This window comes from Paramisgurnus dabryanus, chromosome 3 (genome assembly GCF_030506205.2).
Source record: "Paramisgurnus dabryanus chromosome 3, PD_genome_1.1, whole genome shotgun sequence".
Classification (NCBI taxonomy): Eukaryota; Metazoa; Chordata; class Actinopteri; order Cypriniformes; family Cobitidae; genus Paramisgurnus; species Paramisgurnus dabryanus.
Window position 1 is genome coordinate 33,166,284 of NC_133339.1, and position 13,323 is coordinate 33,179,606.

Consider the following 13,323-nt stretch of genomic DNA (forward strand, 5'->3'; position numbering starts at 1 on the left):
ATGTGTCCTTTTTAATGCAAATGAGCTGATATCTGCTCTAAGTGTTGTGGTTGGATAGTGCAGGTTAAGGGGCGGTATTATCCCCTTCTGGCATCACAGGGGGAGCCAAATTTCAATTACCTATTTTTGTCACATGCTTGCAGAGAATGGTTTACCAAAACTAAGTTACTGGGTTGATCTATTTTCTAGGTTAATAGAAGCACTCAATTAAACATGGAAAAGTCAGATTTTCACGATATGTCCCCTTTAAGCTGGTCCTCCCAGCCTGGCAAAGCTGTAGGGTCAGCTGCTCTTATAGCCTGACCTGCTAGCTAGACCATCTTAAAAAGTGACCAAAACACAGCTATACCAGCTTGATACACCAGCAAAGCAAGCTAATAACAAGCTGGGAGACCAGCTAAAGCAGCTCACCAGCTTATAAAGGTGAACAGGTTTTACCTGTTGATTTTTATTGGGGCCAGACAACAGTAAACAAAAAGCTTTTAAAATGGTTTAAACTATAAGAGTAAACTTTTTTGCGTGTACTTTATCCGCTGTTGTGGGAAAACCTCAAAAATCCTCTCATATACGTTATATATATATATATATATATACACACACACACACACACACACACACACACACACACACACACACACACACACACACACACACACACACACACACACACACACACACACACATATATATATATAATTTATTTTTATTCTATTTCCTGCAGTTAATCTTTCTTTGCAGTCTATGGTTCAAATAGTCATGGCCATGTTGTATGGCGGAACTGTTTGCGTCTCGCCGCAGTGTGGTCGGACATATTTCTATGTAGCACCTCTTGTTGTGATTGGTGCTTGTCATATTAAAAGTAAAAGATGATGGATCCGCTTCGGTTTTATTTTTTGACGTAACATGTCCGCAGATGACCTACGGTCATACCGATAGACATTTTAATTAATCTGTATTTTTATGGATGTCTGCGGTTGAATTTCTCCCTCCGAGAGATAAAGTAACATTTCTACAGTCAACGATCGCAATGGACCGAGCTGAGAGTTTAAATTCTGACCCTGTCATTGCAACAACTGACGGTGAAGGTGGGATACTGCAATGCATTTTACATTAAACTTTTACATTGTACATGTACTCAGTTACACAGTTAATAAAGTATCATTAATAATCCTATTACTGATAGACAGTTTCATCATAATGTATATTTGTTCCCAGGTCGTGTACAGCGATGGAGGAATTGGATTGGGTTTTGGTCAGTAAATCATTTTTCAGTTTAACTCCGAATTAGGTCAAGCAATAATCAATAATGTGCAGTAATTATCGATATGTCTTCCCATAGGTTGTTAGGGCTTTGTAATAACTTCGCATATGTGGTAATGCTGAGTGCTGCACATGACATCTTAAAAAAACAGGAATCTCAAAACACAACAACACCCGTAAGCATTTTCTGAGCTTGAATTTGCATTGATATAATAGTAACTACACCTTTATTCTTGTCTATTTAATGTATGTTTTCTTTTTACCTAGACTGTGAATTATGTAGAGATCAAGAACAGCAGCAACAGCAGCAGTGGTGGCTATGACTGCAATCCTGTGTCCACTGCAGTAAGTTTTGTCATTTTTAAAGTTAGCTTGTATGTTGACTCTTGAAACTAGCTCATGTTATTTTTTCTCTCTCTTTGTAGGCTGTGCTGTTGGCTGATATTCTCCCCACCCTCATAATCAAACTCACAGCACCTTTTTATATACACAAAGTGCCTTATGGGTAAAATTGACAAGCACTTGCTTATTCAAGCATTATTATTATGATTTGTTTTATGTAAATGTTCATGATTATTTTTTAAACTCATATTGTCAACAGCTTCCGTGTCTTGGTGTGTTTCTTCACGGCAGTGCTGAGCTTTCTGCTGGTGTCGTTCTCTTCAACCATATTGATGAGCATTTTTGGTAATAAGTGTGTGTGTGTGTGTTGTTTGTCCTTCTTTTGAACTGCAAAAATGAGACTGGATTAATGTTAAATCTTTTATTTTCCTCAGGTGTTGTCTTTGCCAGTGTTAGTTCAGGATTGGGGGAGCTTTCCTTTCTTTCCCTCTCCGTGTTTTTCAGCAGGTACAGCCTCTAAAATTCACAGGTTCATCCATTTAGTCCATATATTTACTCACTTCTGCGGTATATATAATGTATAGTGTGCAAGCATGCTATTGCACATAGTCACACTCTTTTCTTGTCCATTCACATTCTTACTCACTGCGTATTAATACATTAGTCTTTTTGCTTTAATTTTGTGATCTTATATTTCTTTACGTCTCTTAAAGAGATGTGTTAAGTGGCTGGGGGTCTGGCACAGGAGCAGCAGGGGTTGCGGGAGCATTCCTCTACTCTGCCTTCACACAAGCTGGTCTGACGCCCCAAGTTACACTTTGGATTATGCTGGTTGTCCCCGTTATTTTAGCAGTTAGGTCAGAGGAACATACTTGACTTTTTAAATTATACATGTGGATCAGTTGATCTTAGTTGAAATGTAACTCTTGTTCTCATGGTCTTTTTTAGCTATTTCTGTCTACTGGTGTTTCCAGACTCATTTCCACAGTGGGCACGTAGCGAAACTGGTCACAGTCCTTCCACAGTTGAGAACTTTGAGGAGAGACGGGCTTTAATTGTGGAGGAGGAGGATTTAGAAACTGAGGTGGAACAAGGTGATGGTTTTAGGGGATCTTTAGGATTTTTTATACTCTGTGTTGTATTTGGTTACTGATTCTGATCATTATAATTTTCATTGACAGAAGACAAGCACATCACTCCCCTCACCTTCACTGACAAGCTGTACATAATAAAAGTAAACCCTGCTTTGTTTATTATTAATTATTATATCTGTTTCAACTCAACTGCAATGATTATAAAAAGTGCACTGAATGATTTTTTGATGATGCAAAATCTGATGGTGTGGATGGCATCACATAGTTTTGTTAAAAATACCATATTGACGCAGGTGTATTAATCACTCATAAGTGATTTAATCATGTTTTCTATTGTCCAAAAATAGAGGATTACATAAAGTGAGTAGTTAGCAGCATAGAAGACAATGGGTCTGATCCCAGGAAACACACACACATGCATAGTAAAAAGTTGCACTGTAAATGCATAAGAATGTAAAAAATATGTAATACAAAAAATAAATGGTTATCAACTGCTCATGTGATAGCCATCATGAGGGTTGCCCTACACTTATGTACATAGATATCATTTTAAATATTTATTGGTACGATTAATTTCGATAAACAAATTTAGTATACGCTTAAAGTATGAGTGCAGCTTGTGAGCTTAATTTACATCTTGTTGAGTTGCCGTCAGCAGTGCACTTTCTTTTTAAATTTGTTTCTCTATTCAACGTACTGTATTGTCCATGTCGTCTCCTTTAGGGTCTTATGAGGTTTATTGTACCACTCGGTTTGGTTTACTTTGCAGAGTATTTCATTAACCAAGGACTGGTGAGTGCAATGTACTGCCTCCGCTCTAAGGGGTGCAAGAAAAACAAACCATTGCTTTAAGATAATCTGTGATCAATATGTTTCCATTTATCTTTCCTCTCTTCTCGCACATATTAGATGGAGCTGCTCTACTTCCCTGCCTCTCATCTCTCACATGCAGAACAGTATCGCTGGTAAGATATTATAAATAAAAAAGAGCGAGAATAAAGGATGTTCGTCTGCTAAATTGGACTAATAGAAGTTTTCTGTCTTGTGTTATGATGTCATTCATTGTTTTAATTTGATGTAACTGTATATGATATCATTGTTTCAATTTAAAGAGGACATTGCACAAGAGTAGACTTTATTAAGATGTAAAATAAATCTTTGGTGTCCCCAGAGTGCGCATGTGAGGTTTTAGCTCAAAATACCATATAGATAATATATTATAGCATGTTAAAATTGACACTTTTTAGGTGTGAGCAAAATGTGTCGTTTTTGGGTGTGTCCTTATAAATGCAAATGAGCTGATCTAAATAGCAGTGCTGTGGTTGGATAGTGCATATTAGGGGCTGTATTACCCCTTCTGACATCACAAGGGGAGCCACATTTTTAATAACTTATTTTTACACATGCTTGCAGAGAATGGTTTACCAAAACTAAGTTACCGGGATGCTCTTTTTCATGTTTTCTAGGTTGATAGAAGCACTGGGGACCCAATTATAACACTTAAACATGGAAAAGTCAGATTTTTATGATATGTCCCCTATAAATTAGATATGTCTCATTTAAATAGCATTATTATTTGTCCTCTGTAGGTATCAGACACTCTACCAGTGTGGCGTATTTCTTTCCCGCACTTCTCTTGTCTGTTTTAAGTTCAGAAAGATCTTGGTACTTTGTGTCTTACAGGTAAGAGCTGCATATGCGGAGAAGGATGTAATCGTTCAGTACATATGTCTTTAACAAATGAAGAGTTTCGTTGCAAAAAAATTCAGAAATCTTGTTTTTTTGGTTGTGCATTCCAATTAATATCAAATTAACTGCAGTTGGTTTGTTTTGATTTAAACCTTCATAAGTTAAAAAATACAGCTAATCTGCACCATAAAACAAAATGCATGATAACATAATAATATAAAAATGTTTTGACAAAAATGTTAAAAACGGAGTTATCTCGTTTTGCAACGAAACTCTTCAAATATGGGTTTTTCAATGTAACAGCATATATAGAGAACGTGGTGGCTGATGGCCAATGTATATAATGATGGCATAAAGAATATAATATACATGCATGTTTATAATAATAATCAATTATGCAGTTTATTTGAGAAACAGAGGCATGTGTAAATTTGCTGAAATGTAACATGTATTATACACAATACAAAATTATCTAGAAACAAAAATGTCTGGGGTGACTTTGAACATTCCCAATACTTTTATTCTGTCATACAGTGGCAATAATTTCAAAATGACCAAAAATCCAAATGCCTTTTGTCTTTTTTACAATGTGGTTCATGACCCAGATTTTTCTCTTACACTTTCTCTCTTAGTGTTTGAATGCGGTACTGTTGATTGTGGCAGTGTACTACAAGTTCTTGCCAAACCCATGGGTGGTCTTTATTATTATCCTCTATGAGGGTCTGTTGGGAGGTGCAGCTTATGTAAACACCTTCTATTTTATCAGCAAGGAGGTTTGTGCAAGTCACTTTGTATAAATACTTGGATTTAGAGATTCATGTGTCAGTAGTTCATAGTAAATTTTTCTACATTTTTTTGTTTGTTTTTTTGACAGACCGGTGACCGTGAGAGAGAGTTTGCTATGGCTGCAGCAAGTGTAGGAGACAGTCTGGGAATCGCTCTTTCTACTGCTGCTGCTTTCCCTGTTCACCGTTACTTCTGCTCATTATGAGAGAATGTGAAAGAGAGAGATGTTGTGATAAACCTTTTTGCTTGGAAAGTCTGTTTGTGTCTGTGTTTATAACTGTCATAATGATCACTCTGTATATAATTTTAAACATGCTGACTTAATAAAATCCTGCTAAAAAGATTACTTCATAGGCATAATAATGTATAATGATTTGTCATTTACATAATTTTAAACTCAAAATCCTGGCTTATATAGATGTAAATGATTTCTGAAATAAATTTTTTATAATATTTTGATTGTGATATTGATTGTGTGCTGCTTTTGTGACTAATGATCGTCATTTGTAAAAATCGCCAACTAGTGTGTAAATTCCTTTTATAAAGTGGTTTCGTTTCCCTTTTTGTGGCTACTGGAACTGAGTTTAAGGGCCTCATCCGTGGTGTCGCAATTTAATTTATTCAGCAAATACAAAAAGATCTGCAGACTAAGCCACAGTATGTTTTTTGAGCTATTTATTGCCAAGTGGAGCTTTCGTTTCCTTTTTATGTAGCGTATTTTTTCAAATCGATCTAAAACACGCTGTTGAGGCAGAAGGGGAAACAGAATATGAAAACAGCTACAAATTAATTTTACCCAACCATTAACAACAGACATTTATTACAGTCGACCACTAGATGGCCGCTAACAACCGAAAATAGGTTCTGACTAGGGAGTATACAGCTTCTGACAAATCTCGCGAGATTAAGTGTATATTTCTATGGGGAATTAAAAAGGAAACTGCGCTCATCCGGCGAGATTTCACGAGATTTTAGCGGTAGCTCTGTCCCTTCTAACCACAACCCCGACTGTCTGTTTATGATCCTGATTTATTAAACAGAAGCGGAATTTAAGGATGCTTTCTTGAAATCATCAAACTATTTTATGACCAAAACTGCACTGCTGTCAGAGTCTAAATATTTTAAATGTTTAACAATTTTTTCTTGTGTAGGGTTTTTGTAACATTTCTTTAAACCTGAAGTTTGCAATGTCTGTCCAATTAGTGCATGAGTAACAAATGAAACAAAACTTTCCGTTTAAAAAATAAATTAAAGGTACTTTATTAAACTATTGCTAAATTTAAAGTTGTAGCACCTAAAAAAATATATAAAAATGTCATGACATTTTCAACGAAATATCTTTGGCAAATGAAACAAAAATCATTAAAAATAACCTTAAAGAATAGTAGATAAGTCCATTTCTAAAAAGCTTTTATTTTGAAACACTCTGCGTCTAGTGACCATCTTGGACAGTCCTCCGAGAGCTGACTGTTGTTGCCTGTGATAGAGGAAACCCGTGGAAGGGGTCTATTAAAATATTAAAACTGGTGAGATTTGTTAATATTTTTAGTTCACGACCTAAACTATAACAATGAAACATGTAACGCTGATATAATTAGGGCAGATTGTATTTTCCCCTTTCGTTTTGTCGGTAGAGAAGTAGCTAGCTTAGCAACTTCAGTCAAGTGAGGTTGACTAAGCAAACTCATTTGAATGATAATTGTGTTGTTGTTGTGTACGTTCGGGTGAACAATAAAAATGTTGTGGTGTACTGAGAGAATTTATTGTGCAGTTAATATTAAGTTAATTAACTGATTTTCAATAGTAGTTACAGGCTGACAGGTTACCTGCTAAATAATGGTGACGATCACCTACCTTTAACACAAATAAATACTCGTTAAGTGTATCGGTAGTCGTTGTTTACATATGTTGTTTCTACTGTCTAAATATTCCACCATCCCTCTGTGCTTGCAGGAAGTTTCTGGTGTTAAATTAACAGTGTGATCCTGTTGTTAGGAAGGGCTCAGCAGTGCCTGGGTGCCCAGGGAGCCACTGCGTGAGTCCCTAGTGGTAAATACAGCAAAACCACAGGACATGAGCGCTTCCAAAGGAGGTCTGGTCATCTTCGCGGCGAACTCCAACCCCTCAAGCAGAGAGTTGGGGAAGAGGATAGCTGAGTAAGTTTGAGGTTCAAGAAACTTGCCGGTGTTATAGTGGCTAGTTGTCAAACAGTGGTGAGACATCCTTTTTGTACCTGTATTCTTTGAATCAGTATGAATTATTTATTCTTTCTCATATATAATAAACACGAATCAAATATGTATCTTACATATTTAAGTGTTATTCTCGGAGGGATTTGTTTTTCTTGTATATTCCTCTGAACATTTGTTTTTGAATAGGAGGTTGGGTGTTGAACTTGGGAAGGTCCAGGTTTATCAAGAAGCTAACAGAGGTAAATGCCTCTTCATTTTTTTGTACCTTTTATTAAATGCCATGTGATCTGCACCAGTGAAGGCTGCAGGCTAAAGATTGAATTTTCTGTATTTGCATGTTAGAATATTACATGCAAAAGAGTTTGTATCAGTGCTACTGTTAACTAAGTCACCTGCTTTGTAAAATAGAGAAATTGAGGTCTATTTAAACTTCCTGCTTAAAGGAAAACACCACCGTTTTTCAATATTTTACTATGTTCTTACCTCAACTTAGACAAATAAGTACATACCTATTGTTTTTCAATGCGTGCACTTAATCTTTGTACAGCGTGCTGTGGATTCGTTAGCATTTAGCCTAGCCCCATTCATTCCTTATGATCCAAACAGGGATAAATTCAGTGCACGCATTGAAAAAGGATAGGTATGTATTAATTTGTCTAAGTTGAGGTAAGAACATAGTTAATTTTTTTCCGTTAAACATTTATCCAAGCATACACTGTGATTATATTGTCCAGGCACTTACTGCACAGTCATGTCTTTTTGAAAAATTTAAAGGATTAGTAAACTTTCTTAACAAAAATCTAGATAATTTACTCACCACCATGTCATACAAAATGTTGATGTCTTTCTTTGTTCAGTAGAGAAGAATTTATGTTTTTTTGAGGAAAACATTCCAGGATTTTTCTAATTTTAATAGACTTTGATGGACCCCAACATGTAACAGTTTAAAATTGCAGTTTCAACGAAGTTTCAAAGGACTCTAAACAATCCCAAACGAAGCATAATGGTCTTATCTAGTGAAACGATTGTCATTTTTGACAAGAAAAATAAAAAAATATTCACTTTAAAACCAGAACTTCTCATCTATCTCCAGTCCTGTGACGCGCCAGCGCGACCTCATCACGTCAAGAGGTCACAGATGATGTATGCGAAACTACACCCCAGTGTTTACAAGTGTGGAGAAAGAGAACCGTTCCGACATTGTTGTATGTCGAATGATACTAATTAATGTCTTTGTGTCTATTTGTTATAGTTAATTGTTTAAAATGGTCCACAAATGTGCGTTTCATATATGTTTGTGGTTTAAAAATGCATATTTTTTATTTTTCTTGTCAAAAATGTCAATCGTTTCGCTAGATAAGATTCTTATGCCTCATTTGGGATAATTTAGAGTCCTTTGAAACTGCAATTTTAAACTGCATTAAAAAGGGTTAAGTGTTGAGGTCCATTAAAGTCCATTAAAATGAGAAAAATCCTGGAATGTTTTCCTAAAAAAACATTATTTCTTCTCGACTGAACAAAGAAAGACATCAACATTTTGGCATGCTGACATGGCGGTGAGTAAATTTTCTGGTTTTGAAAATGGACTAATCCTTTAAAAGTGTAATTTAGCCAATAAATACTTTCATCCAAATATAATATTATGCAATCATTATTAATGCATGTATTTGCATGCTGCAAAAAGGACAATATAGTAACCAGCAGCTGTCAATCTCCAAAAATAACCATTTGAAGAAACTAAATGACCTAATAAGCATAATGAAGCAAGACTTGGACATGCTTTTGTGGTGTTCATTGTCCGTTGGGAGCTTGCGAGCCCCAAGTCACTATGATCTTGATTGTATATGAAGAAATAAGCGTATGGGTTTAGAACAACATGAAGTTAAATAAGCAAAGACAAAAGTTAAATTTTTGAGTGAGCTATTACTTTAGCGTAAACACATTTATTACAGACATATGGATGGACCAAAGAGAAAACTAAAGCAACATTTGTGTCCCCTCAGAAACACGGGTCCATATCGAAGAGTCTGTTCGTGCTAAAGATGTCTTCATTATCCAGACCGTATCCAAGTAAGGAGCTGTTAAAAGCAACAATATGAGTCAATCGTTCCCCCAAACCCCTACCACTATCAGCACTCATTTCAAATACAGATGTTTAATATACAAATCCCCCAAAATCATGAAAGCTAAAGAGGCATTCTTCATCTGCAGGGATGTTAACACCACCATCATGGAGCTGCTCATTATGGTGTATGCATGCCGGACCTCCTGTGCACGCAACATTATCGGCGTCATTCCCTATTTCCCCTACAGCAAACAGTGCAAAATGAGGAAAAGAGGCTCCATCGTTTCCAAGCTTCTCGCCTCAATGATGTGTAAAGCAGGTGAGGGAGTCTGTCATCAGTTTTAGACTGGGTCATTGTCTGTAGACGGAATTGTGCCTTGCTAAAATAGGCTTTTCTGTCAGTTCAAATTTGCTTTGTCTGTTCTTTTTGACCACCGTGGCCCTGAGCAGGTCTGACTCATCTCATTACTATGGATTTGCATCAAAAGGAAATCCAGGGTTTCTTTAACATTCCAGTGGACAATCTTCGGGCCTCGCCGTTCCTGCTGCAGTACATCCAGGAAGAGGTAGGTTCTCGTTTAATGCTAATTGAAATCTCATTTGCATGAATTCCTCCTTAAGTTGTGTATATATTGTTCTTCCTGTATTTCCTTTACTAAATGCCCTCCGGTTATCCGGTGGGCAAGTATATAATTAATAAGCTATTTTTCTCTAATCAGTATGTCGCACAAAAATAGACACCAGCAGTGTTCCCAGATTTTTATTTTTGAATAAATAAATATGTCGACGCAAGATTATTTTTTTCATTTTTATTCATGGTGGCATATACTTAATTTTTTTCCTTTGCTCAAATTGAAGGTCATGTGCAAATAGGGATCAGGGATTTTTGTTTTACCTTTCCAGATTCCTGACTACAGAAATGCTGTAATTGTTGCCAAATCTCCAGCATCTGCCAAAAGGTAAAATTATGTCTCACTTGTGCACATTTCAGTAGATTACATCAGTTCATGAGGCACCAGTAGTGACCAAAAGTGATGTCCTTTTTTTAACTCAAATATATTATTAAAGATGCACTAAAGATTTTCTATGCATGTTGCATTTGTGTTTTTGGAGTATAAACTAAAGCTCAGATTTGAGAAGAGTTAAGGAGGCTACATTTGTGCAAAGTTTATAAAGACAGCCCAGGACAATAACAGCAAAATATTACCACAAAAAATATCAACAAATATCAATAACCAATGAAGTTGTTTGGTATGTTTAATGCGTTCAGTATAGCCAGTAGTGATGGGGACGAGATCACATGCATCATCTTCTGCCTATTTTTATAGAGATAAATAAATGGCTCTGATGGCAGTATCATATATTGCATTGCAACATGGGATGTCATTTTTGCAAATAATGCCCGTCAACATTGCATTTTATTATTATTGTTATGTGTTTGTTTTATATGAACAAAAAAAAATGCGTTGGTCTTGAGGACTCGGTCTGAAATTACGAGTCATTCTCCTCCCACTGTGGTCCGAGACCAAGTCAAGGCAGAGTCTTTGAAGGAACGAGTCTGAGACGAGTCCAAGAAAGCAGAAATCGGTCTCGAGACCGGACTCGAGAACTACATCACTAATAGCCAGATGTCCGGTGTTAAACTTGGACTTTCTGTCTCCTGTCACAGGGCCCAGTCATTCGCCGAAAGACTACGGCTGGGGATCGCTGTGATCCACGGTGAAGCCCAGGATGCCGAATCGGACCTAGTAGATGGACGTCATTCCCCACCCACTGTCAAAAATATGGGGGCTATTCATCCAAGCCTAGAGATACCTTGTGAGAATCCTACCTTACTACCTATCATCTACATTAAATCAGACAGGGTTCCCATGGGTCATGGAATTTCTGGAATATCATGAAATTTTAAAAGGTCTATTCCAGACATTGAAAGTCAGTAAGTTATTTATTTTTTGTCCAAGTCATGGAATATCACGGATTTTGGTCGTCGCTTTACATTTTGTTAAATGTAAAACCAAAATTTAATCCGCTTGTTGTGATTTATGCTGTTTTCGGGTCCAAGCCTCCACTGATTTTAAGTGACACTAAAATATAAACAGTCATTGTTTATTCATTTATTATCGCATTAAGCTACATTTTGTATAAACTCCCAAGGTACACTACATTATCAAGCTCATGGCATCTCAGACATAAGTCATTAAAATTCAGCTTTTTAGTCAGGGAAAAGTTAGGGAATTTGACATTAGAGTGGGAACCCTGTTTAAACTGTTTTAATACTTTTCTTCAGTTATCCCAAAGCTATAGTCTTTGTAGCAAGCTATCTTTTTCTTGCATAGTGCTAATTCCCAAAGAAAAACCCCCAATAACTGTGGTGGGAGATGTGGGTGGGCGAATCGCCATTATAGTGGTGAGTTTGAAAGACTATGCCGTTATAAATGCTTTTACTGTTCAAAGTGCTATGTATGTCCTTAGGTGATCACTCTTCTGTATTTTGTTTCTCTTAGGATGACATCATTGATGATGTGGATAGTTTTCTCGCAGCAGCTGAAACATTGAAGGAAAGAGGTGCCTACAAGATATTTGTCATGGCCACTCATGGGATCCTGTCTTCTGATGCACCTCGGCTCATAGAGGAGTCCGCCATAGATGAGGTCATTATTTGCATGCTACTTTTCAGCGAAACAAGCTTAAATCTTGTATGCTGTATCACTGTATGCTTCCTCATTTCTCTTTCTCCAAGCAGGTTTGGAATGAATGTTTATTTTTGAGTCCTTTGTATCTTCAAGAGTCATGGCTGTGTTGACATCAATTATGATATTTTGACTGTCGTCATGTTGCTTCATACAGGTAGTCGTGACCAACACCATTCCACATGAAATCCAGAAACTTCAGTGTCCTAAAATAAAGACGGTGGACATCAGCATGATTCTGTCAGAAGCCATTCGCCGCATCCACAATGGAGAATCCATGTCCTACCTCTTCCGTAACATAGGCATGGATGACTAAGAGCATCATCTACAGCCTCTACTAATATGTGCAGAGGTCAAAGTTTTTTAGTCCCTCAGTTATTTCTGTTAAAACTATCACCTGTGTTATTTACTGTCTCTCCAATCAAAACCGACATAATTTATTTTATATTGCTTCCTCTAAGTTACTCCAAAAAAGATAGTCTGAGCTGTCACATGAGTTTGTTGTCCTGTACACTTGACCTCTTAATGGCACCTTTCGAAGGATTCACATTTAAATTTTTCATTTAAAAAATGTTAAAAACATTATTGTGTCGATCTGCTGTAGTTTATTTATTGAAGGATGTCTAATTCTTCCGTGTGGCCAACGATATGTTAACCATTTATGAAAGCTGAGACATACATATCCATGTCAGTGCCTCATTAATTGTGTACTATTATGCCACTTGTTGTTTCTTTGTATATGTGTGTTAAACGCTGGCGGTGCTTATGTTAATTTCAGTAATGATTATTTAAAGGCAAATCAAATGCAATATTTGTAGTCATAAATGGCGCTTAAAGTTACTGCTTATGGTAGAAGCTAAAGCTTCATAATGTACTTGACTGAATGTTTTTTTTTTTTCTTGCTAAAGTCCTCTACTAATACTTCAACATTAGCATCCTCTCATAAATGTTGGTATATGGCTGCCAGATTTCCTTTTGTCTATGAGAATTCTCAATTTTCGAGTGAAGTGCAGGGTTTTTGTTATGTAATTAATATTTCAAGCTTTTATATTTAGTCACTTGATGACAATAAATCAATAATTTAAAGAATTATATGTTTGTACTATTTGTTACACAACTCGTTGAAATAATTGATTTTGATTGGCCAGAAACAACCGCTCAAACCTAATAACACACTGTAAACAGGACCTGCAAATAATTTTGAC

The 13,323-nt window shown here is 36.4% G+C and overlaps 2 protein-coding genes across 4 annotated transcripts; both read left to right on the forward strand.

The window, feature by feature from the left end:
* Nucleotides 1-813: 813 nt before the first annotated feature.
* cln3 (CLN3 lysosomal/endosomal transmembrane protein, battenin) lies at nucleotides 814-5,624 on the forward strand. The gene is made up of 15 exons (XM_065255456.2): nucleotides 814-1,085; nucleotides 1,216-1,252; nucleotides 1,340-1,436; nucleotides 1,528-1,605; nucleotides 1,686-1,765; nucleotides 1,862-1,947; nucleotides 2,037-2,109; nucleotides 2,316-2,459; nucleotides 2,551-2,696; nucleotides 2,784-2,836; nucleotides 3,420-3,488; nucleotides 3,606-3,661; nucleotides 4,286-4,379; nucleotides 5,018-5,158; nucleotides 5,260-5,624. The coding sequence occupies exons 1-15, from the start codon at nucleotides 965-967 to the stop codon at nucleotides 5,374-5,376; spliced, it is 1,392 nt and encodes a 463-aa protein (XP_065111528.2). The 5' UTR covers nucleotides 814-964; the 3' UTR covers nucleotides 5,377-5,624.
* A 920-nt stretch (nucleotides 5,625-6,544) lies between these two features.
* On the forward strand, nucleotides 6,545-13,227 carry prpsap2 (phosphoribosyl pyrophosphate synthetase-associated protein 2). Of its 3 annotated transcripts, none has more exons than XM_065255458.2 (11): nucleotides 6,545-6,697; nucleotides 7,167-7,327; nucleotides 7,550-7,602; nucleotides 9,367-9,433; nucleotides 9,575-9,747; nucleotides 9,879-9,994; nucleotides 10,332-10,387; nucleotides 11,098-11,246; nucleotides 11,765-11,835; nucleotides 11,933-12,079; nucleotides 12,276-13,227. In XM_065255458.2, exons 2-11 carry the CDS (start codon nucleotides 7,245-7,247, stop codon nucleotides 12,432-12,434), a joined length of 1,074 nt encoding a protein of 357 aa, XP_065111530.1. In that variant the 5' UTR covers nucleotides 6,545-6,697; nucleotides 7,167-7,244; the 3' UTR covers nucleotides 12,435-13,227. The 3 variants fall into 3 exon arrangements, with proteins under 3 accessions (XP_065111530.1, XP_065111531.1, XP_065111532.1); XM_065255459.2 differs by having other exon boundaries at nucleotides 6,585-6,697; nucleotides 7,125-7,327; XM_065255460.2 differs by lacking the exons at nucleotides 6,545-6,697; nucleotides 7,167-7,327 and adding an exon at nucleotides 7,366-7,384.
* Nucleotides 13,228-13,323: the final 96 nt, after the last annotated feature.